General features: G+C 37.4%; 1 protein-coding gene across 7 annotated transcripts in view; it reads left to right on the top strand.

The window, feature by feature from the left end:
* PIEZO2 (piezo type mechanosensitive ion channel component 2) overlaps positions 1–26,824 on the top strand; it is a 382,528-nt gene that overhangs the window by 206,008 nt on the left and 149,696 nt on the right. For all 7 annotated transcript variants that reach the window (XR_005649322.1, XM_039845973.1, XM_039845987.1 and 4 more), the window contains exon 5: positions 20,661–20,823. Coding sequence is in view for 6 of the 7 variants with exons in the window: in XM_039845973.1 (XP_039701907.1) it covers positions 20,661–20,823 (163 nt within the window). In the remaining variant the exon portion in view is untranslated. The remainder of the gene's footprint in view (positions 1–20,660; positions 20,824–26,824) is intronic.

The following is a 26,824-nucleotide window of genomic DNA, read 5'->3' as shown; positions in this document are numbered from 1 at the left end:
GGAAAGCTTTAAAAACAGAATAGTTTGTGAAGACTGAGATTACTCTCTTACTATGGAAGAGGGAGAGTACTTTAGACATATCTTAAACCATTTTATTACATAAAAGAGTTGTTGCTCTCAGTTCAGAAGGCCACATAAAGTAATTACAATTTGTTGGTAACACAGATTGTATTTTTCTTAGACAATAAGAGTACCATTTCAGAAGTCATCCATTTAAACACAATGAAACATGTTTAAAGTCATTGGCAATGAAGAAAATACATGAATGCTATTCTAGTAGCAAACACGTATCAACAATCATGGCTGTTAGAGTAAGCAGCGATACTAAGCCCTTTTAGTTTTTCACACAAGGATCTTAGGACTTGGGAATCAATATTGTATCATTCTATTGCTGCAGGGAATTAAGGGTGGCTTGTCTTATCCTGAGAGGTAGATAAGATTTTTTTTTTCTGCAGGAATAGTGCAGAAGTTCACACCAGAAAACCAAATAACTCTCTGGAACCTGGTCCTCCATAACTCTTTGTGGCACAGTAGGTGGTGAGCAGAAACAAACAATATGAATGGTCTCTTTAAGCATGAGGTAGAGGCATTAATACAGCAGAGCAGTTAACTAGCATCATATATTTCTGCCCTCATTTCTTGAGCAATAAAACACCTGAGAGGGTGTCATTCACAAAGGAAATGGAAAATGCAGATCAATTAATGAGTCAATAGCACAGGGAAGTATGCACATTAAATGAGAGAAGTTAGAGAAGCCTCAGAGAACGCTTCAGATGGCTTGCACCGGATGCTGTTCATTGACCTGCTTGCCATAAACAGAGAAGAAATTGTTTTCACTTGGTCATCATGAGAAATGTTTGGGTTTGAAATCTTCTCTGCACTCCGCTGTGACTGGTGAAATATATTTACTTAAAATCCACAAAGATAATTGAATTCCATGCTGGAATGAATGTAATTTCAGTGTATTTGTTAGTGTTTCGTATCAGAACGATAATGGATGTAGACTGCCTTCTGGGTAGGATAAGAAAGCCCTTAGCAATCTGGAGCTGAATTCTCAGGCTTTGCTCTCAAAGCCTGTTGGGTAGCCACCAGCACTTTCCAGAAAACAGGTGTTTAACTTCTTGAAAAAAAAATGGTGGTAAGCTATGAATGTTGTTCTGTTTGACTCATTTATTACTAGGATACATAGGCTGGGTGGTTAATGTTTCTCTCCAGCACCACCTCTCCTTACCCTCAGGAATGCTGGTATGTTTTACAAATCATTCACACATTACCATGAATTATTTTTAGGGAAGAACCCTCCCCCACAAAAAAATAAATAAATAAACCAAATGAACTCATCTGCTGCTGAGAGGCATCTGGTGAGATAAACCTATGGGTCAAAGGGAGCATACTCATTCCAGTGGGTTTGTTTCTTACTCTAACCATCTGAGTTAGGCTCCCCACAATTTCCAGTCCCATTCAGACCCTGGCTCTGCACATATATTTGACCAACAGCACCATCTGTCCCTGTTACCCTGTCCTGTTGGTAGCTCTGGAGTGGAAGCTGAACAGCCTCAGAGGGTCATTGGCTTTCTCTACTAAATAAGCCAGGAGTAGCCCTGAACTGGTGGCTTGTAAGTATCTGAAGGACACAAGTCCTCTCTGGGCAAAAAACATCTTACTAAGGCTTCACGGGGAGGAGAAAACAGGTAGAAGCATGGGCCAAACTTTTTTCTCTATTAGAGAATTTCCTCTCAGTGAAAAGGGACTGTGGAATTTACAGACGTATGACATTAAAATACATCTGTGTACCAGGAGGCAACTCTAAGGCCAGCACAATGCCTAGCACTTAGTAGGCACTCAAAAAATATCTAATTGAAGAGCTTGTTAAACTGTGTGGCAAGGGGGTGGTTCCATACTGTAGTGGTTAGCATGTCTGCTTTACACGCAGAAGGTCCTAGGTTCACACCCCAGGTGGAGCCACGGACCATACCCCGGGTGCAGCAGGCCCCGAGTGCACCAGGCTCCGGTGTGCGCTGCGAACATGTGGGAGGAGATGCCCTGCCTTCAGAGATCCAGTCCTTAAGGGGAAATGGCAGCATCCATAGGTCAGGGGTGGAAGAGTTGGGCGGGGGGGATAAAAAGGGAGAAAAATAAAGAGAAAATATTGAGTAGCAAAATGAGAACTTCATTACAGCATAAACAGCTGTTATTGAACATTCAGTTCCATTCAATTTATCAAGTATAAAAAAAACTATTTCTAGTACCATTCAATAACGAGGTACTTAGTAAATAAATACCTCATACCCAGCTACCCAGCATTGAAGTAGGCATAAAGAGGGTGGGAAAGAAGCATAAGAAATGTTCTCATCCTGAATTGCTCACCCATTCTCAAGTAGACACCCCAAAGCTCAATATCGACATGGACAGTATTTGTGTTAGTTACCAAGGAACCCAAGAGACTGTTGGTATGGACAGGAAAGGAGAGACCTAATATGGAAAGCTGGTTTTATCTTGATGAATCAAAAGGGTTCAGTATTTGCACAGAAGGAGGAGAGAGTTTGTGAGAGACAGTGACAGGAGCAAGGACTGAGGTGGGCATGACCGCCAAGAACATCACTGAGAAATCTGGCTCGGCTAGAGTAGAAAAGGCTTGTATCCTGAAACTAGAAGAGAAAGACACACTGTTCAAATTTCTAGGCATGCAAATCTCAGCTCACTTTAAGAGTATTTACTTTATTTTTTTGTTCATATTTTAAAAAGTGAATCTTTGTTTAGAAGAAAGTCCTTTAATACCCTAGCCATTATCTCATAAATCAGTAATTTTGTAATAGGTCTTGAACTATTAAAACATAATTTCCCAAAATTTCCAGCAAAGGGATTCACAAAAGAAACTGTTTCTCTGGATCTAGCATTGTTATTTTTATCCTTGTCATAAATTTTTCTACTAGGGAAATTCCCTGGGAGAAGAAGCCCAGGAGGCAGCTTCTGTGGAAATATCGTAATGAAATGCTGGAGGACCTTTGGGACCATCTTTCTTTCTGAATGTTGAGATGTCACAGAACTATGTCTATCATTTAGTTTATTTTTGATATTACTTTCAACAGTTACATATTTACAGATGCAACTTGTTTAACACATGATACTTGTGTTGTTTCTTCATTTACACTGTTTGAGATTTTGGTTCTCCTATCTAGCCTTCTCCATCAGTCTAGACTGCCTTTGTCATTTCTTACTGCATTACTCCAGGGCTCCTTAAATCAATCTCTCTCTCTCTCTCTCTCTCTCTCTCTCTCTCTCTCTCTCTCTCTCTCTCTCTCTCTCAACCAATGTCTCTTTCATCAACTTTATTGAGGTAGAATTTACATTCAGTGAAATTCTCCCTATTTTAGGTGTGTAATTTTGTGAGTTTGACAAGCATGTAGTCATATAACCACCACCACATTCCAGATATATACATATAGTCACCATTCCAAAAAGTCTCTGCCCTTTTGTAGTCAATCCCTTCTTTACTCCCCCAGCCTCAGGCAACCACTGATCTGATTTTTGTTTCTATGACATTATCTCTTCTAAGTTGTCATGTGAATGAACCCATAGAGTGTGTAGCCTTTTGTATCTGGCTTCTTTCACTTAGCATGATGCTTTTTTAGGTTCATCCATAGAGCAGAAAGTATCCCTACTTATTCCCTTTTTTAATTAATTATAATATTTTTATTTTTCAGTGATAATTGGCATACAATACTGTACTAGTTTCAGATGTACGACATAGTGATTAGACACTTAATATAACTCACAAAGTGATTGCCCCAATAAATCTAGTGCCACTCTGACACCGTACATAGTTATTACAATATTATTGGCTATATTTCTTATGCTATACTTTCTTTCTCCATGACTATTTTGTAACTACTAATTTGCATTTCTTAATCCTCTTCCCTTTTTTCACCAAACCCCCAACCTCCCTCCAATCTGGTAACCCTCAAAATGTTCTCTGTATCTATGAGTTTGTTTCTGCTTTTTTTGCTTGTTTATTTTGTTCTTAGATTCCACATATACACGCAATTATATAGCATTTGTCTTCCTCTATCTGAATTACTCCACTCAGCATACTACCCTCTAGGTCCATCATGAAATATTTTTTTCTAGCCCATTACTTTTAGCCTGTGCGTGTCTTTTAATCTGAAGTGAGTCTCTTGTAGCCAGTATATGTAAGGGTCTTGTTTTCTTATCCATTAAGCCATCCTATGTTTTGATGGGAACATTTAATTCTTTTTTATTTGAAATACTTGTTGATAGATATGTAGTTATTGCCACTCTTTATTTAGAATTTTGATATATACTTTTTCTTCTTCTTAAAGAAGTCCCTTCAAATTTTCCTGTAATACTGGCTTGGTGATGATGAATTCCTTTAGCTTTTTCTTGTCTGGGAAACTCTTTATCTGTCCTTCGATTCTAAATGATAATTTTGCTGGATAAAGTAATCATGGTTGTAGGTCTTGGGTTTTCATCACTTTAAATATTCTGTGCCGAGACCTTCTAGCCTGTAAAGTTTCTGCTGAGAAATAGTCTGACAGTCTTATGGGCATTCCCTTATATATAACTAATTCCTTTTCTCTTGATGTTTTTAAGATTCTCTCTTTGAATTTAACCTTTGGCATTTTAATTATGATGTGTCTTGGTGTGGGATTGTTTGGGATTTTCTGATTTTCCTGGAGTTGTATGTCTATTTCCTTCACCAGGTGAGGGAAGTTTTCATCATTTTTTCTTCAAACGAGTTTTCAATTCCTTGCTCTCTCTTCTTCTGATACCCCTATGATGCAAATATTGTTATACTTGATGTTGTCCCAGAGGCTTCTTAAACTATCTTAATGTTTTTGGATTCTTTTTTCTTGTTGCTATTCTAATTGGGTGTCCACTGCTACCCTATCTTCTATGTCGCTGATTCGATTCTCTATTTCATCCACTCTGTTGATTCCTTCTAATGTACTCTTCATCTCAGATATTGTAGTCTTCATTTTTGACTGGCTCCCTATAATTATGTTTTTCATCTCCATTTTTATGTTTTTTATCTCTTTGTTAAAGTTGTCACTGAGTTCATCTACTCTTCCTCTAAGTTCCATGAGCATCCTTATAACCAGTGTTTTGAACACTGCATCTGGTATATTGCTTGTCTCCTTTTGGTGAATTCTTTTCCTGGAGCTTTGTTCTGTTCTTTCATGTGGGACATGCTTCTTTGCCCATTTTGGCTGCCTCTCTGTGTCTGTTCCTATGTATTAGGTAGGGCTCCTAAGTCTCCCAGTCTTAGTGGATTGGCTTTAAGTAGTAGGTGTGCTGTGGGGCTCCTTGGCACAGACCTGGGAGAGGTCCAGCTGCAGGCCAAGTTCAGCTGCAGCCTGTGCATGTCCGGGGCCACCTGGTAAGAGTCACCAAGCCATCCACATATGGCTGCCACCCATGTCAGGCTTATAGGTGCCTTGAGGTGCCAAGTTAGAAACCGAGGCTGGCTGCCACTGGTGCAGGGCTTGGGGCTGCTCAGCAAGAGGTGCAGGGCACACTGAGGCCAGATGCTGCTTCTTTGGGTTTTGTCAGCCTTTGAGAGATTTTATGAAAGTTTGCAGCAGGGGCCAAGACAGCCCATTTGTATGGAATAAATTACCGGAAGTGGCTTGGGTGGGCCCACAAGTTGCAAGAGGCAGAGTCTCAGGGAATCTTCTGGACAGAGTGACCAGTGTTATCGAGGTTGATGGCACCTGTGTCTGCAGGCTGGGAGTGGGGAGGACTCAACAAAGGAACAATGGCTTCTGCCTGCACCTATGTCTGGGAGCAAGCTGCCCCTCCAGCCCTTACCCCGAAGCACAACAACTCAACATCTCTCCATATGTCCCTGGCGCACCTGGAACAGCTGCCCTAGTGCTGGAGCTCAGAGCAAGTGAGTTTGTCTGAGTAAGGCCAGGTGTTGATCCTTTAAGAAGAAGATCTCCACTTCCCGCAGCCCTCTGTCTCACTCAGCTGCAATGTCCACTGTTTTTCACAGCCAGAGGCTGTAGGGATTTCTCTGCCCAGCACTGGAAACCTGGGCTAGGGAGCCCAGTGTGTGACTGGGACCCCTCACTCCTCAGGTGGGGAAGGTGGCTCTGCAGCCAATGTAGCCCTCCCCATTCTTGATTGCCTCACACGGTTGTGGGACCAGGCTATTTCACATCTCTGTCCCTCCTACTGTTTTGAGGGACCTGTTATTCGAGGTGACCTAGTTGTAGGGCTTCTGTTCAGCCAGACTTCAGGTGAATCTGCGTACTGGTTGCTCTGTAGTTTAGATGTAATTTTGGTGTGGTTGCTGGAGGGGGCGTGCACAGCCTCTACCTTCTACGTCATCTTGAATCCTCCCCTACTTATACTCTTTTATTGCTAATGGTATTTCATTGTATAAATGGCCACAATTATCCATTGACCAATTGGTAGATATTTGAGCTGTTTTCAGTGTTTAGTGATTATCAATAAAGCTGCTATAAATATTTGTGTATGGGTCTTTGTGTGGATGTATATTTTTGTATTTTTTACTCCAGGAATCTCTTATTGAGTATTCTGCCTTCAGTCTGCCTGCCAGTTAATAATCCTGCATTATTCAAAATGCTTACTGAGCAAACTTTTGAAAACTAAATCACATTTTAACTGCCTGGAAAGTATATTTAGAATATTTGGCAATTCTATTTGTAGTGTAGGCTATCACACTATAATTTGTAAATTTACAAATTTATCTTTTCACCTTTTGGATTTACCTGACCTGAACTCACCGGTAGCTGAAGGGAGACCGTCGCAGTTAATATGAATTGTCCAAGGTATTTGGATGGGACTACTTCCCTAGTGCCTGCTACTAATATTGCATCATATACTAAGAGGCACCTTTCTGAAATCTAGAAAAGTAGGAATTTTGAAATACATTTGGCTCTAAGAGATTTAGAGAAAGGATTTGTTTTCTCTTTATCTCTACTCAACACAACTACCCTACCTGTTTGATAGAATAGAGTTGTACTAGAGAATGATTTTCTATCATTTTTTACTATGACTGTACAAATATACTTTATGTCATGAATACAACACAAATATATACAAGTATACTTTATGTCATGAATGCAACACAAATATGTACAGTTTAAAAGAACAATAGCTACTCTTACTGCATGCAATGCATTACTATATTTTTGTTCAATTTTATTCTATGTTTCATGAAAAAGAAAATGCTAGTGGATGGTCACTAAATTTATTTTATAATGAACTAATTAGTCATTACCTGCAGTTGGGAAAACATTGAGCTGCAGGGTAATGCTCAGCATGATGTACAAGTAAGCAAGGAAGCAGATTACAAATTTATCACTGTTTTAGCTGCTTACTGTGAGTCATTCCCTGCAACGATGACAAATGTTTTCTTTCATGACTATCATGTCACATTGACAAATGAGAGCTGGTGTGCCTCAGAAATGTGTGTGCAGATTAGATTCATAGTCCTCACACTTCAGACCAAGCAAATGGAGACCCCAAGACCATGTGTCTTCCAATAACATGGAGTAAATCACCAACCTCCAGAGTGTGGGCTGTAGTTCAGACAGAGTGGATTTTACTGGCTTCCAATTTTGCAATAATTCACAAGAGCTTTGCAAGCCAATTAGACAATTACAACTGGAGCGTGTTATTCAGGGTTTTATAGGGGAGCAGAGTTACTCTGTTATGAGATAAAGCATTTATTTCAGATGTGGAATCCACAGAAAAAATAAGTGGAAAAACAAAACAGAAATAGACTCATAGATATAGAGAACAAACTGATGGTTGCCAGATGGGATGAGGCTTAGGGGCTAGGCGAAAAAGACAAAGGGATTAAGAGATACAAATGGTAGTTACAAAATAGTCAAGGGATGTAAAGATAGCATAAGGAATATGGTCAATAATATTGTAATAACTATGTATGGTTTTAGATGGATACTAGACTAATGGGGGATCACTTTGTAAATTATATAAATTATGTCTAACCACTCTGCTGTACATCTGAAACTAGTATAAAATATTAATGTCAACTATAATTTGTAATTGAAAAATAAAAATTAAGAAATATTAAAATAAGAATTTATTTCAGGAACTAGACTGTACACAAGTGAGGGCAGTGATGGGGACGTGATGGACTGGCAGTGAATCAGTCCATCCAGGAACTCAGGCTCACCCAGAAGTTGAAGTGAGACCCTGATGGCAGGACTCATGGAAAGGCCCCGGGAAAGCTCTGTCTCAGTCTGTGCAGCTACCATTCCTCTGAGTCTGTAGCCGAACATCAGGTGCTGGGCCTCATGGCTGTGGCCCAGGGACCAGCTCTTAGGAAGAAGGGCCTAGCATAGCATGGAAGAGAACCAGAACAAGTAGAAAGTGCCCAGCATCTCTTTCTTACTCCATAACTACATCCAACTATGAAAAATACCTTCAGAAACAATGGTCCTGCTGCACTTGTGCCTTCCAAATCATGCACAGATGTCTCTTTGGGCATTTGTAATTCAGAACCCTTGCAACCACTTTAATCAAGTTGATATAGCACAACCCAGCACATAGATGGTTACTCTAAACTGCTGATTATTATTCTATATATTCTTAAACTTTGTCTTCAAAAACTTTTTGTAAATGCTAATGGTTAATCTCTTGAATCTGAAAAGATATTATAGTCAAATTTTATAGTTCAGAGGGGTGAAGCATTTGGTCCAAAGCCTGAAGATAAGTCATTGTCAAAACAAAAGAGATTTCTATGTCTAATCTCATCAAACTACTATGACTTTTTAAAAATAGTCTTGGGTTCAGATTAATTTAGCTGCTATTTTCCTTAACCATTTGTTTAGTGGTACTTTATTCAATAGACAGATCACAGATTGGGGGAGAGGGGAATGAGAATACTTGGGAGGAATGCAAAGTCGAATTTGGAACCTAGAACATTGCAGGTGACAGAAGTACCTGTGCACATATGGGCTTACTGAAGTGTATTCTCATCTCTCCTCCCTGTCACCTCTTTTTAAATCTCCCTATTATCAAGAATTAGTGAGATTATTTCCCATCTTTCCTTGACCGTTCATTTTTCTTTCCTTCCCTTTCCCTTCAAGCATTTGCATCTGCTGTCCACAAAGTGCTCAAGCTAGGAGTTGAAATGCCACTCTTGAGGGCTGGCTGCAGCAGCATGCTAGGGAAGGATCACATGGAGCCGTTGGTGGGAGTGTCTCAGTGTGAGAAAGTGACCATGTATTGAGGATTTCAGAAGTGGTGGGTGTATGAGGCAGCTGGCATGGTTTGGGAATTAGTTACATTAAACAAAAAATTGATTAGACATATAACGAAGTATATTAAGGATATGAGTGCCAAGTTTCTTACTATCTGAGCAAAGATTAATTAACATGGAAATCAGAGATTAAAAATTATCCAGAGATGTTAAATTGAGATGGAAAGTATCAGAATGAATTCACGGGTTTTTTAAATATGTATAATTACAAATGTACCTTTTGTGTGTGGTAAAATTAATACAGATATCTCTTTCCTACTTCTGTCAAGTGAGAGGGCCCAGAAGCAATGATATCCCAGAAATAATGAGACCTCTTAGTGCCCAGTTCTAAATACCATGCTCCACTTAAACAACAACAACAACAACAACAACAACAACAAAACAAGGCTCTTTGGAGAAATGGTCCCAAAGAGGGGGAAGGGCTGGAAGCAGAGGCAATAGGGCTGAAAACCTTACTGTATCAGAAAATAGGAAAATGCTTAATGAATGATAAGGAAATGTCACAGGGGCCATCTTCAAGAGGCCGGCTCTCCCAACTCAGGGGAAATCTGAGCATCAAAATAAGTCATAGTAGTTTCAGAATGCAACCCATTTAGTAAAATAGAATTTATGGATCCACACAGGTATTAGTTAGCTAAGTAAGTAATTAATTAGAGATAAGGGGAAGTGCTCGCTTGCAGAAGAACACCAATTAAAAATGATGGAAAATAGTTAATCACCTTTGGCAGCTGTTATAATGGTAATTGATCCAGGCAGGAGTTACTGATGATGATGATGATGGCTAAGACTGGTGGTGGAGGTTTGACAAGGAATTGTAATTTGACAAGAAATTTTTTGTTATTTTGGAATATCTCCTCCAACAAAATATAGTATAATACAAAGAAGGAAATTGTGATGCAGTGGAGAAAGCTGGCACACACCAATGGGACCAAGTGATAAAGGTGGAACATGTTCGAATCATATGCCCCCAACTAGTACACTAAGAAGAACACAGCATCATTTCTGTGGTCTTTTTGCTAAGCCTAAGGCAGGTTGAGGGTGGTTATCCTACGTAATGAAAATAGTCCTCGTTCATACTATCTAGGATATGAAAGACTAAAAAGATGAGTTGTCCTAAATGGAAGGAGAGGGAGGAGACATGACAACCACATGCACCTGGGCAAGGTCCTGGCCCAAAAGGAAGATGATGCATCATTGGCACATTTGGTGAAACTATGGTGTCTGTGCATCCGATGACAATGTTATGTCAACATTGATTTCCTGATTGGAAAAAGTGCATGGTGGTAATGCAGGAGAGGGTTCTTATTTGGGGGAAGTATAGACTGGTGTGGAAGAAGGTGGTGAAACAAAATGAAAATACTTTGTCTTGACTCATCGTACATAAATGCGCAAAACACCATCAGCACACACCTTTTAAACCTAGACTAAGTTTGTACTTGCTTGATTTTACATATTCAGTGTGTCTATGTATGTGTATGATCATTTTATCAGTCTCCCAGACCACTTGTTCTATTTATACATTCTCTTTTACTTAGGGTTTTCTTCAGACCTGGATTTATTCTCCACTGGATCCCTTGGACTTGACTTTTTTTTTTTTCACCCTATCTCTAAACCCACGTACTTGAATAGGAACAAACACTGGTTCTTTTTTCATCCCATCCCACCATCCTGTCTACTCCTAAGTCCAGTTTCTGCCACTCACCCAAATTTGCCTAGTGGGGCATGGGGCACAGTAAACATCTCAGTTTATCATCACACCTTCATAAGGGACATAACATTTTCTTCTTTTTATAATTTAGGAAACTAAAAAGTCAAATAACTTGCCATAGATTCACATCAAAGCAAGTGGCCTATAAATATGGACCTTCAAATGCCTTGACACTGACATTTGAATGTCCAAATGACATTCAAGGTCCTCCCCTTCTGGCCCCTTTCAAACCTACTTCCTATCATTTATTCTCTTATATATCACAAAAAAGTTAATTTGCTTATGATTCCCTCAGCAAGTCATGCTGTTTGTGACATCCTTCAAAACCCATCACAGACTTTGCCAACTGAGGGAACTGCCTCTACCACTTCCTTGACAAATAGAGTTAATAGTTCCCTGTTTTTGCTGAGCCTCCCATACATACATAACTTTGCCTTCACCTGTCTGCAGTAATTTATTTGCCTCATAGCAGCCTCTCCTATCATACAAGGACCTCATTATAAATAGGCTTAGTGTCTTTCTCAGCACCGCCTGCCTAGGACCTGGCAATGTGCCTGAGACCTGATAGATATTCATACATATTTATTGAATTAAATTAACAGGACTGGGGTTCAATTTGAGGTCTTCAAGTACAAAGTTCATGCTGTTTTCTTTATTCCGTGCTATCTTCTAGTAGTGACACACAAAGCCTCCTGCTTTTTTCCGATTCAGTGTTTATGAAGAAGATAAACGTGCTACTCTGTTGCAGCCGTCCACTGCGTATCTTATTTTCTTTTTAACGAAATTAGTTTAGTTCATTTTTCCAAGCTATTCAATGCAGTAATTCAAGCAGAAGGGAACATCCGATGTGACCCATTGTGTTTATTCCCAGTGTGGTTTGAGGATGGAGATTTCTGGTTGTTTTTTCATGTTGTCCTTGTAACCCTACCTCCAGCAGAACCTGGTAGTTTCACCAGCTGGATTGTATGACCAATGTTTTGTCTTTAACTTGGTGCTGCAGCTCTGTTTTTATGTATGTTATGATGGAGTTTTCTCTTTTCTTATGAATAAATGATTTGGAGACTCCAATGATCTATAGGAATTAGTGTTGTGAGGAAGTATGGAATGTTTTTTGCAAATTCAGAGAAAATATGTAAGAAAAAGACAAGTGCAAGAGGCAGAGCGTGTGCAGTTCCCAGCACGAAGTAGAGGGAAAAGAGAGGGTCCTTGATTATCACTATTTCTGACAACGATAAGCAAATATTTCTGAGGGGCTTTCACTGGGGCCTTTCCTTGGTAATAGCCTCATTGTGGCTACAAAATCAATAAAGATGAAGCACATGAGAGCTCTCAGATGCCTGGAGAATTTTATAAGAGGTGAGGCCAATGGATGGAACACCCAAACATTGAACACCAGGTAGAGGAATTTGGATTTGATGTTATCAGTTTTAGGGTATTTTTAAGAATCTTTCCTGAAACAGTCACATAGCAAAAGGAGTGAGTTTTATTTTTACTGTTTTGGGGTTTTGTTTATTTTATTCTTTGTTTGTTTTAGAATTTTGATAGAAGCACTGGTATGCTGGTAAATGTTGAACAACCATCTCTGGGGAAAAAGTACCCAGTTTGCATCATTGGTCAACTTCCATGATGTAAATACACCCACAGTGGTCAATTTCAAGCTAGTTATATACTGAACATAGAGCTAGAACCAACCAGTTCCTGAACAGCCTTGTGCCCAAGGACAAATACATGATAGTCCCCTTAATCCTTTTCTTCCCTTTCCCTTCTCCACCTCTGTGAATACCTTCCATCAAAGGAAGGAACTTAGAACCCTCTTAGATGACCTTTAGCCTCATAAATAACAAAGTGAAAAGCCAGCAGTACACTGACATGAGAATGAAGTATGTGTGCTCCAGATGGAAACTAATAACTTCTCACAATGAGATAAGTGGATTAATATATTCAAGCAGTTTGAACTTTAAAGTACACAAATCCAGCCACTAATGTAAAAAAAAGTATCCTGAAAGTCCAGCACCAACTCATACCTTTAGGTAATTAGAAATTCACATTTAATTGCCATTTTAGTGGTAGACATTCATATAAATGAGCTAATTGTTTGGATTCTCTAATGCGCCAACTCTGGATTTCCTTGATTTGAATATTGAAAGTGAGTCTCAATAAAGTTATATTTCTTTCCAGAATTTCTAATCTAAACTTTTCTCCATTCGCATCTAATATTAGTCCTGCTATATGTAACTTACTATATGATGTCAGATATTAAATAAAAAATAGCCTCCATGCATATTGTTAAGACATATGTGAAAAACAATTGAAATCAGAGTCCTATCTCTTTTGTTGTTTTTTTCTGTTAGATATACATTCACTTTATTTGTCTGCTCTTAAAGTGATTTATTAAATCTGAGTGATTGATGGATCTGAATCAGACAGTCATGCTTAAGCTTAAAGAAAAACAAAAGTAGACTGACTCTCATAACTCCATGCATGGATTTCGGAGGCCACCAGAGAACTAGGTACAACTATTTTAGTAGTTTTTATTCATTTAAATAATGATCATTTGATATTTTAATCATTTTGTTGGAATTCAATTGAAGTTGACCTTCCTAACAATTCTGAACTGAAAAAACTTGCTCCCCCAAAAGAGTGGCGTAAATAGAAGTGTTCTTTTTGAACTTCTGAAGATAGCTGTGATGGTGTTCATACCTGGATGCTCATCGTCTGCATTCCTGAAACTGCAACATTTTTCTTCTTCCCAGTCCCATCTCAATTGCATTACCTCCTTATTGTGGACTTTCCTAGTCATAATGAAACTTTAAAGTTGGGAAAGCCCTGAGAAGTCATTTTGTCAGTAAGAAACTGAAACTTAGAAAAATAGAGTGGCTTTCTCGTGAGTATACACACTGGTCTCACTTCTTCTCTGGACTTTGGAAGGTGGACGGTAATTGAATTTGATTAATGACTCAATCAAATCAAATATAATCATGACCATTAAGGCACCACTTGGTCATTATCTTCCCCAGGCAAGGCAATTGGCTCAATGTTTTTCATATATGTTCTATCCAAGGAATTCTATAGTATGACTGTTCTGAATTTTAAAAATATGAAATGTGAAAAGTATGCTTTTGTACCTCTCAACCAGCTTTCAACCAGCTTCTGAGCTTGAACATTGTGAATGTAGTTGATTGTACCCCTCTCCCCTGCCCAGAAACAGGCGTTTGTCATCTTTATATAGTTCTTTGTGCACAAATCCCCAAGCGTTCCACATTCTGCATGCTTGCTACACTTTTTTTTGCTCAACATTATGTTTATGATATACATCCATATATGTATATGTAGATCTAGGTCATACATACATGTGCACTAATATATTGATTTATAGTATTTATTTTATGGCTATATCCTAATTTAATCTACTCATTCTTCTCTTAATGGATATGTAAGTTATTCCCAATTTCCAGCTTCATCAACTCCCTTTCAAGAGGTATAATCACTCTGAACAAATAAGATCGATGTGACTATAACAAAATTGGGAAGAAAACGTTTGCCTGTTTAAGAGAACATGATGCTTTAAGAAGTTTAATATATGCTTTTTTATATTAAAAATGTAATTGTCATATACCTGGGAAGCAGCACTATCTAGGATAACATTTTATGAAAAAATATATACAAAGATCTCACTAATTTATTGAAACAGGATTTCTATGTAAAACCTGGTTAGCCTGATTCCAAATGCAAAATTTACTCAAAATAAAACTTTTTTTAAAATAAATTTATTTATTTAAATTAGTTTCAAGTATATAGTACATTGGTTAGACATTTATATAGTTTATAAAATAATCCCCCTATTGAGCTTTCTCTCCTCTGGCTTTCCACCTAGCTACTACATTAATGCTAACAGCATTCCCTAGGCCATGCTCTCCATCCCCATGACCATCTATCAATTACTGATTTGTACTTCTTTAATCCTTCACCCCATTCTCCCAGCCCCCTAACCTCCCTCTCCTTTCTCTGTCACCAAATTGTCCACTATATTGGGCGTGGTGGTACATGCCTGTGGTGCCAGCTACTCGGGAGGCTGAGGCAGGAAGATCACTTGAGCCCAGGAGTTCTGGGCTACTGTGCGCTATGCCGATCGAGTGCCCACACTAAGTTTGGCATCATCATGGTGACCTCCCAGGAAAAGGGGACCACAAGGTTGCCTAAAGAGGGGTGAACCAGCCCAGGTCAGAAACGGAGCAGGTTAAAACTTCCATGCTGATCAAAACAAAACTTAATTTATAGTCAAGTGCCCTGTAATGTATATTTATAATTAGTTTAGAGGGCCTTATACATATATTACTCTATGCTATGTACTGTCTCTGGATAATCTAATTTACTCTATTGAGTTAGCTAACATATGTAAGAAGAAAACTCTTATCTATCCCTTCAGCCATGACTCCTTTCCTAGTCACAAGTTCCATGTGGCTACCAGCACGAACTATTGCCTCTGCATATATCCAAAATATATGCAGATATGAATGTTCTAACCACCCCTCACCTCACACTTACATGAAAACACCACCTCCACACCTCACTTCATAAAACCAAATCTCCATCTCTCCTATGGTCTCAGTTTCTTGATGATAATCCTCCTCCTTTGCTCTGAATCCTTCAGTAGTAATGGTTATGTGAATTTTTTGCCAAAAGCCCAAGCTTACTAGGGCCTGACTGTAATTCTTTTTCTGACTTTATCTCCCTTATATACCTTCATAACCAACACTCTGTGCCCAGGCACAATGCTTGGCACATTGTAGATGCTTCATAAATATTTTTTTGAATGAATAAATAAAAAATCTGCGAAATCAAACCTGTTCATGTTCATTAGATACATTTCATATTTCTTGCTCTTAAAATACTTTCTGCAATGTATGTATTTAATAAAATTGAATGCATATATTTTAATGATTTATGACAATTAAATCTTTGTGTCCAAATAAATGAGACGTTACTCACGAACTCCCCTAATCTTCATGTCACTCCCCAGACAACAGTTATGTGTTCTCTCCTTTGTGTTTTATCTTTCCTAAACTAAATTACAGGGCTCTTTGTGGCAGATATCTTATCTAATTCTTCAAGAGTACTTTGCACCAACTATGGTCATAGGAAATAAAGTAAATTTTAAAAAATATATTTGGAGACAGCATTTGTTCCACTAACCTTTCCTCAGAGTGCATACTGTAGTGTGTATATACACACAAACATAGTGTACATATATACATATGTATATAGTCCTCATGGATACAGATAGGAAATAGACACGAGGCTCTGTCAAGCAGATTGGTAAATAAGTGAGTAACATAAAATGTTAAACATTTTATGATCAAGTCTGTGTAAGGTATGGCAGACATCTAAAGGAGGAAGTGGTCAATTCTATCACAGGAAGGGTGGTGGAAGAGCTTCTCAGTGTGGATGTGGGAGGTGAGTCTTGAAAGATGAGAAGATAAAGGTGTTATTGAAGAAGGGCATTGTTGGTCAAGGGGAAAGATTGTGTACTAGCACAGAGGGTAAAAATTTGCGTATTTTGGATATATGCATTCGGGATGACTGGGATTTGAAGTGCAAGAAAATTATAGCAAGATATAAGGCAAACAGGTCCTGGAACACAGTGGTTAACATGCTTAACCTTATACCTCTAAAATTAAACTCTGGAAGCAATGTGGAGACTTGATTGACACAGGAGACAACCTGAGACAAAATAATAAGGATACTTTTGCAGTAATCTAGAAGCCAGATCTGAGCTGGGGTGGCAGGGGGCAGGGGGGTTGTAAAGAGAAGGGTAAGTAAGAGAAATATTATGGAGACAGAGTCTCCAGTTTTTCAATGAGAGAATGAAAGAGTCCAGTCTCTATCTTGGTTGCTACATTGATGACAGTGCCATTTTTTAAGGTTAGGAATATAGGAGGAAAAGAAGATTTTGGAATGAAGATAACATTTACCTTTGAAAAGCTATGGGCTACTGAAGTGGAGACATCTAGTAGGAAATGGATATCTGCTACTGCGTCTCAGGGAACACCCTTGGACTGGGTGTGTAGATTGTAAGTCATGTAGATGATAATTGGAGCCTTGGGGATGGAGCTATCATTCAAGTTTACCATGTAGAGCTAGCAAAAAAGTAAGAGAAGAGCAGAACCTTGCAGACTCATCAACATTTAAGGAGGTAGAGAGGAAGAGTCTGGTGGGCACAACCCAGTCCAGCATTTCCCAGAAATGTGAGTATTCTAAGATATTCAGAGGCAGGTAGAGAACTAGACAAGAAAGGTGAGAAAACCAAAGAGAATATATTTAAGAACTAAAGGAGTAGATCTTGTTTATCAAGTGCAGCACAGAGGTGGAGTATGATAGTTGGAATGGGTCATTTGGGCCTTGCAATTGGGAGATTGCTTGTGACCCCTGACAGGGCATTTCCTGAGCAGTGTGAGAGGGGAAGTCTGGTGTAGTAAGTATTAGATGTGCAAGGTAAGGGCAGGTGCAGTGAGTGTTGACTGCGCTCAGAAAACAGCTCTGAACAGAAAGTGCTCTTCCCCTAACTGTGCAGTTGATCCAGCCATTTAACCTTTGTCCTTGTTGGTTTACACAAAAATGAGAAAATAGACTAGACTATTTCTAGTTTTCTTTCACTTCCATAAGTGCGATGACTTACTGAATGAATGGGTAGATATTTGGTTGATTGGATGAAGGATAGAATGAGATGTCACTAACTTCTAAAATTATTAGAGACCTATTGAAAATCAATATTAGAGGATTGTTACATATTAGTGTAGTTTCCAAATTATCCATTCATTTCAATCAGAAGTCTAGACCAATGAGCAGGCTCTCACCTAGTATTTCTTAAACCCTGTGCCATGAACACTAGCTCTACAGAATGCAATAAGTATTAGATAAAATTTTGAAGAAATGGTTGTGGTCAAATAAATTTGGGAAACAGAGCCTTAAATAAACTCAAATCTATTGTTTTACTACAGAACTTCTCGTCCTTTACTACAGTAATATGCATTGTGATTTTTCTAACACTCATTGGACCAAAGACTGTTTTTTTGTTTTGTTTTATCTTGTTTTGTTTTAATTCACAGCATTTCTAAGGACTAGCATTCTGATTAATGTACTTTAGTAGACACTGGTTTAAAAATGAAGGAAACTTTATTCATAAAATGGTTCCCAAATGACATATCAATTAGACTATGATCTTTCATTGTACACGCTCTTCACTATATTCTTCAAAAGTCTCATTGTTTCTGCAGTGGCACTTTTTTGTTAACTCACAAGCCAAGAGTGTTAGTTAGTGGGTTAGCACCTCTGTGGCTGAATGATTCCATTCTAAATTGAGATCTCAGCCCAATCTTGGATCCAGTAGCTGAATTCTCTCACAGCCAGCGGAGTGATTGCTTTTGCAAACTGCATTAATTTACTCCCTTAATATATGTGTGCTATGAAATGTCCCTTGGGACCAAGAAGCACAAAGTTAAGACTGTTGCCTTGAAGGGACTGTTTGCAAATTGAGAACTTAATGCAGTCCACAGGTGGGAAAGGCATAAGGCTCTGCTCTGGCTTCCTAAGTCTCTGTTGTGGTGCAAGAAGCAGCTGAGGTCACAGCTGGAGTTCTTGTTACCTTTTCTTTAAAAACCCTTTTCCCCTCAACTTGCTTAGTTGGTGCTTTCCATAAAATGCCACGGTCAATTTGTTTTTCATGAAAGAGCTATGATAATCTATCCTCAAAATCCATCTGAGTGGGACCAGCCAACTCTCCTGACTTTAGCCCCATGTAGGAAACACCCACCCAAGCCTGGCTTTGCTTTTCTGGGCTCTCTCCTTGATCCCCCTTCCATTTCATTCTAATGATATTGATTCTCATTTGTGCTTTTTGATCATATTAGGCATACGTAAAAAGTGTATAACCAACCTCTACATTTTTCTATGATAAAATCAACCATCAGATTTCCGTATTTTAAATTTAGTTTGGATAAAGTTTTCTTAATTGAACTTTCTTACTTTTGCCCCAAAGGAAAGGAATGTGCTATTAAAAAAAATAAAATAAAAAACAACTCTGATACAACCATGTTTGTTTTATTTATAGAAGGTCTCTTATTGCTTTCATATTTGTTCAAAAATATATAGAACCATTTGTAAAAATGAAGCTTATGCAGCACATGCCCTCTTCCAGACATTTTTTTTTTAAAGCAAATAAAACTGGTCTGAGGATTTTTCCCTAGAAGATCCTACATCAGAATACTCTTTAGTTAATTAAGATTTACTTTTATGTATATTATAGTAACAAATAAAGAGAAACATGTACAATAGTAGTGGATTAGTTAAATAAATACTACTACCCTCACCATAAGGTGACGTTCAAAAATCATCAATGAATTGAGAAAACGATCATAATATATTAAATGAACAAATTAGCTTCTAGACCATAGTGAAAATGAACTTAGTTTTGCTCAATTACACATCTATGCATAGAAAATTGGAAGTGAAAACCATGTGGATACATATGTGAAAACACAGTGGTTGAGCATAAAATTTGGACTTAAAGGGAATTTAAGTATAATTCTATTCTGTTTCTATGACATTAGTGAAGTTAGTGTGTCTTTTGAAGTTTTAGCTTTTTCCTATCTAAAAAGGAGGTTAAAAAATGTCTATATGGTGGTTAGTTGGATTAAATAATATGTGCCAAGCTCTTAGCATAAAGCAATTACTCAGTATTGGTAGATATTATTACTAATTTTTTAATTTACCAAAATGTTAACAATGATTATATCTAAATGAGGGAAGTCTTGCTATTTATTATATTTTTATGATTTTACCAAAATATATAATATATACAATGCAAATGAATATGTGTTTAATATAGTATGTATAGAATTACATAAAGTGTATATGAAAAAACATATATCTTCACATGGTATATATTCCTATCTTTTGATAAACACTGATTCACTTTTATTTTACTCAGATGAGATAAAGAATGCAAATAGTATTATCTCTTTGGCACAGAGGAAGAACATATGACTCTGAGAAGTCCTCCAATGGAATGAGCTAGTCGGTGTCATAGTGACACCTACACCCAAATCTTCTAAGTTCATTTTTAATTCTCCAAGACTAAAAGCAGAAACATATTAGATCTACCTTTCTTGGAACAGCAGAACAGTTTGTTTTCTATAGAAAACAAAATCAACTAAGTATTACAAATAATGAAGAGGTTCCTAGATTCAGAGATTACTTTAACATATTCTCTATTTTTCCCTTCTAGCTTTGATTTATATCTAAGGAAAAATATCTTCTAGCTGCAAGTATATATCTCGTTTTTAAGTGTTTCAGCTAGATTGCAAACACCCATATATGTACTAGACCTGTGGTTTATTGAATAACAATATAGTTTATTAGCATGTTTTAAGAGTGAGAATTGATTTAAATTTCTTTATAATATTTCTGAAACTCCAGTAAAACCCTGGAACCTTCTTAAATCTTAGTAGAATACTTAAGACTCTAAGGTTAATGAAAAGCTTTCGCATACCTTCTAGGCAGAAACTGAGTATCATTTAATTTAAATCATTAAGAAAATTTAAACATACTTTAAGATAGTTTAACCATAGAAATATAAAACAACTAAATGTCCTCCCTTTTTTTCCCCCTCTACAGCTTAAAGGGAGCTGACGCCGGCAATGGGATCAGAGTGTTTGTGCCTGACATCGGGGTGTTCATTGCTAGTCTGACCATCTGGCTCGTCTGTAGAAACATTGTTCAGAAACCAGTGACAGAAGAAGCAGCACAATATAACCTGGAGTTTGAAAATGAAGAATTGGTAAATTTGACTGCATATATCTTCCTTTCATTTCTGAGGGCCTTGACCCTTATTAATAGGTGTAAAAGTGTAATAGTAATAGCTAAGTTTGAATAATGCTTTATGCTTTACTGTGCTTGGCTTAAATTCATGTAGTCCTGATGGGCGGGCATTCTCATCCACACCTTGGCCATGAGGAAACAAGTTCAGGGAACATGAGTGCTGCCCTTCATGAGGAATTCATACTGTAGGGCCAGGACTTGACCCAAACTATCATCTAATGTTATCTCAGATGGTTAACTTTTAAATTTATAGTATTATGGTCTGTTAATCTAAACATCTTAGTTATTGCAAAATATTTTGAAAAGTAGTAACACCTGATGGTTTTAGGAGAAAAAAAATCACCTTAAAGAGAAGCTTTCTGGTCTGTATACCTTACCCTTCAGAGTGAAGTTGTGTTAATTCAGCTTGCTTTGATCAAGTTATTTTAAAGTGCTCCAGAGAAAAAAATATATACATTTGGAAAAGTCTAAAAGTTGAAAAAAAGTAAAAATACTGAGTAAAATGTTTGTTGATTTTTAGCTGTATTTTTTATGGGGAGGGGTTTCAGAAGTAGCTGTTGGATCAGGGAACATGTCAGATTTCACCCCTCGGTGAATGGGAGCTTATCAGACAATTTGTCACACTGCCCTGCAACCTGCTTCAGAACACTGTTCTAATAATTGTACTTTGTTATGTGAGCTTAGGTGACATCGATTTAAAAAGTAATTGATTTAGTAATTGAAAGATGAAATTTACTGAGAAAAAAGTTACTAAAAAGACAATTTAGACATTTGACACAAGACACTAATAGCTACCAAATGTTTTCATTCATAAGCTTTGATAAGAAACTAAACTCATAAAATTGAAGTTTTAAAATTTGTGTTAAGAATGGTAACCACAAAGACATCAAAGGAAGAAAATTCTCAGTTATGACAAATGACTTACATGCTTTACAAATAAGCAGCAGATTGACTTGTATACTTATTAAAAACAAAACAATAAAGAAAGAGCATATATTTCAATAAAGCTATGCAAACTAGAAAGATATTATTGCCTAAAATCCTTATGGGTAAAAACTATGCAATCACATTGCATATCAATATTCTTCTAAATTTTTAAGATAAATGTTGAAAAGGTACTTGATGTAAAAAATAATTTTAGCAAGGTAGCAATTAACCACTTCTTGTATTCAAGTCTACAAACTATACTTGTCAATAGCCTAAAAACAGATAAAACTATGAAAGTGCTTTTTCTTCATGTTTACAATTTTAAGCGGAAAATTTAAAAAATTTAATACCTATATTTACATTTGAATCTTCCTTTATAGTATTTACAGCTTTGAAAATCATCTGGCTTAAATAATCATTCCCCAAAATTCTCAGTTTAGTGAAAGTAAACCTATTAACGCAAGCTCTCCAAACTTAGGATCTTTTATCATTATTTATAAAGGCAAGCTTGTTTTTCTATTATCCTCATATTATATGTGAAAGGTAGAGGATCTTTATTGGAAATTGAGTGGACTTGGAAGCTACCTAATGGTGGCTGTGTGATATTGAGAAAATTGTTTATTCTCTTTCATCTTCTGCAAAACAGAGATAATAACTAGGTTGCATAGATGTGAGTACTGAATGAAATGTCAAATGAAAACACCAAGCACAGTGCCTGCTCATTTGGGTTGTTTAAAAAAATGCTACTTGCTCCTCATTTTACTCTTCTTCAGTTTGAGAGGCAGTAGAGCAGTTTTTAAATTTTCAAATTCAGAGTTCTCTTAGGGTGACAGAAAATTAAGTTGGATGGTATGTTTGAAGCCATCTCACTCAGAAAAAAATAGTCCTTTCCGTGCCATTCATAACAGACAACCATGAATGAATTCCAAAACTTCTTATGAAAAAGAACTTCTGTCTCCCAGGGCAAATGCTCTTTTGCTCTAGGACTAGGAAAACCTGCACTGACCAACAGAAGGATGGATGTTAGGTTATAGTTAAGGTCACAGATCTGCTGAAGAAGGCACACAAAGCTATTGCACGGACTAATTTTAAAATCATCTTTCCATCCTGATTTCACTCAGTTCTCAAAGATAGACTTATGGTACTTCTCTTTCACTTGAAATTTGTTTAAGTATCTGTGCCTCATCTATTATTAATCACATTATTTAATGATAACAATAAGAAGGATGAATACTCTAAATATTATTTGCTGGGGGCTTTGAAATTCTAAATATCATTACTATGAGGTCGATTCTCCTCAGTTATTAATTCTCCTCTTATATATTACGTGGTATTTTCTTAGCATATTCCAGCCTACCAGGTAGCCCAGGCAGAGCGGGTATGAATCTTCTGAGGTGAATCCACAAGAAGATATTTCTTACATGTTAACAATCTGGTTAGAATCTGAAAAGAATAGATGTACAGGCCAAAATAAGCAGGGGAATTTATTTTATTTTGAAGGCTCCAACATATTTCCTGCTGCTTATAAATCTTAGCGTTTGCACTCTACATTGTTTGGTTTTGGAAGATCTTCTCAAAGAATAGTGTTTACTGGCATTGTTTCTTCTTTCATTTATCTCAATGGAGAAAGGGCAAGATTAATCCACTGGTGCCTGGGAGAATTCCTTTTTTAAATACAGCATTATTTTAAAGTAGCAAATAATCCCTGGAGAAGACTCTTGAATCTCTCGTAATCTTCATGCACTGGACGATGAAGCTCAAACTTGCTGTTTTAAAAAGGCATCGCATATCCAAGGATACTCCGAAGACCCCTGAGTGAGGTGGAGACTAGAAGCAGGTAGAAGGCTGCCTTGCTCTGCATTTTATAGAGAGCAGACTTCAGGAAGGGAACCAACTCCTCAAATGCCATAAAAGATTCTTTTTCAACTGACACATCTATGGTCTTGTTGGTTTGTTCATTTTAATTCAGAAGCAGATCTACAAATCATAACTGGGAGAAATATTCTTATTCTTAAATCTTTAAAAAATGAGTAGGACTATGAAAATTAAATTGTTTAAATGCCATGTAATTTCACTAAACTGATATTATCTCGTATATTTCTATACTTCTCTTTCTAGCTATTTAATGAGATTTCAGGCCTTGTTTTTGAAACAAATAGTATTTTAATGTATTGTTAAACCAAATTTATGATAAATCAAATATTTCTTTAAATAGAAATTTTAGTCATGACTTGGTCTGCTTAAAGAGGCATCTTCTAAACAGTCTGACAAATCAAATGTGAAAGATAGAAGAACTTTCCAGTATAAGTCATCCACCAGCTGTTAAAAATTCAGAGGTGCAACATTTAGGTCCTGTTGATATTATGTGGAAATTTGTTCTGGGCCTAAAAAATTGCACCATCTTTCTTAATACATAAAGTCCATTAAGCTATTGTGGCATCTTCATTCTGGCACGTACCAATTGGGCTGTGCTTCAAGTTTCAGCTTTGAAGTTCAAGTTATTATTTTTAAAAAAGAAACAAAGAGTAGAAGAAATCAACCTTTTTACTGTCACCTCCTAACTATGCATTCATCATTTGCCCAGTTCTCACCTAAGATTTAGTCCAAAGTCACCTGCTTTAAATTTTCTAGATCTTGTTTTTTTTCAAGCATACAGACATAATCATTTAAAATCATTCAGAATGATAAGAAGATGAACAGCTGCCCAGTTTCCCTGCAAGCCTTGTACTCTGTTACTTTTGCTGTGTCTCAAGGTCACTCTCAGAAACTGGGTAAGAAATTAACTGCTATATGTTTCTCAAAATGTAGCACACTTGGTCTACCTCCTCTGGGTTAAATCCGTGCACAATTCAGGTGCAACTTTTAATTCTAGTGATTTTAGATGCCATTAATTTAAATAAAGGAAAAATTTTAGTTGGAGAAAATCATTGCTGCTTCAAGAAAGCTTCAGGACAGCTTCAGTATTACAGTATGAGCATCACTGAATCTTTATCACAGTGACTAGCTGTATGACTAACTTTATCTCCCCAGCACCCCATTGTCTACCAGCTACATCTCACTGGACACAAGATGAGAGATTGGGTTCTCATTTATCATTTCCTCTGAGAACACACACCTAGAGAGCATACCCATGTGACAGTCAGTCAGAGGCATCATTGTCACATAAAAAGACATTATTGGCAGTATGTTATTTGAGCGAACTTTGCCTAGACTGGACTTGAATATGTGACTGATGGTAAAAATAACTCAAAGAATTAGAAATTAAGAAGGCAGCTCAAATATCTTTAAACTATTAAAATAAAACATAAATTAAATGTCTTCATTTTGTCTCAGCCATTTTTTAAAGTAATTTAACAACATTTAACAGTGTGTACCTATTCCTACTCTTTTAAAGGAATCAAAGTTCCAAAGTAGCTTATACCTTTAACAATATGTCTATATCAAAGTTTTTAGAAAATCTCAGAATATTTTGTTCTGACTTTGGAATATTTGACAAGTGATTTTGTGCATTTGAATTGCAAATAACAAAAAAACACCAACACAGGAAACTTGTTTAGGGAAATTACAGAGCCCCATGTTCCTTCTGTGGGGGTAGAATAGTCAGATAAGTACTGACATGAGAGGAACTAGTGTGCTCCACTCCCTGCCACCTGCTTCAACTCCAGAGAGTATGCATTCTCCACAGAAGCTCAAGTCACTCCTTTGAGGGGGCTGTGCCTTCCATCTTTCTTTAAACTGTAAATACCCCTGAGATGGAATTGTTGGGAACTTAATGTCAGTTAGCTCCTGCCCCTATTTCCTCCTGGCCTTCCTGGTGACTCCTCCTTTGAGTTAACAGAAGCATGGCCACCCAGTTGCTGGAGACAGAAACTCTGGTATAATGCTTGGTTCCTTGAGCCCTTTGTCCATACCATCAACAAGTCCTGTGGGTGCTATGTTCAAATTTTGTCTGAAATTGGTTTACTTTTCTCCATCTCCACTGCCACAGCCCTTACACTGGCAAATAAATAACCTTCTAATTGGTCTCCTAACTTCTAGTGTCTGTTTTTCCAGATCCCACTGATACCACATGTGTCATCTGAATTATTCTTGTAAAATTATTTTAAAAATTATGACTCATCCCTACAAAAAACACTTCCTTGGATTCCTATTAAACAAGAATAAAATTCGGGTTCCTAATTCTGACCGCCATGGTTCTGCATGGTCTACTCACTTACTGCCTTTGCATCCGCACCTTCACTCCTTCCCACTCTGTCTGTGGTGTGGCCATTGTGGCCACACTGTCCTCCTCTCTGTGCCTAGAACAGACAAGCTCTTTTCCTTCTGCCATGCAGTTCACTCCCTGCTCATTGCATTACTGGTTCCTCCTCCATCCTCAGGCCACCTCCTTTCCCAAGGCCTTTGCTGTCCATCCTTCCAAAGGAAGCCTCCCAGACTATTCCTTCTGGCTGTTATATTTGTAACACTTATCACAGTCTGTAATTATTCTACATAGTGCTTTGTTTTGTTGTTTACTATTTGTTTCCCTCAACAGATTATAAGCTCATGATGGAAAGGAACACATCTGTCTTGTTCTCCATTGCAGCAGATCTTAAATTGCAAAGTGTGTAATCTATGATTACACATAGTAATGCTCATATATTATCAAGTTGAGCACCAATTGATTAACGTGGAGGCTTGCACAAAGGAATTCAAAGTGTAGAAGTAAAGCAACAAAGCACAAAGGGTCAGCCTTGGGCCAGGATTGCCTACAAAGAGTTGCTTCTTCCCAAACTCTCGGAGGATTTAGCAAGGTCAGGGCTCACTCATACTGTCTTGATTTATCCCTTCTTGCTGTGACTGCAGAGGAGAAGGTGAATTTATCTATGGGCATGCTTATTTATTCAATACCTACTATGTACCAGGATTGTTAAAACTGTTTCCAACAAGGACAATTTTTTTTTTTTTGCTTGCTTGCTTTCCTTTCCAGACCTTTGTTCTTTTATTTATTTTTTTTCATCACATTATTTTCAGAAATAATTGGAATAGGGCAT

This window comes from Pteropus medius, unplaced genomic scaffold, assembly GCF_902729225.1.
Source record: "Pteropus medius unplaced genomic scaffold, Ma_sr-lr_union100, whole genome shotgun sequence".
NCBI classification, from domain to species: domain Eukaryota; kingdom Metazoa; phylum Chordata; class Mammalia; order Chiroptera; family Pteropodidae; genus Pteropus; species Pteropus medius.
The sequence above is the reverse complement of the archived record's forward strand: the minus strand, read 5'-3'. Positions and strand labels throughout refer to the sequence as shown.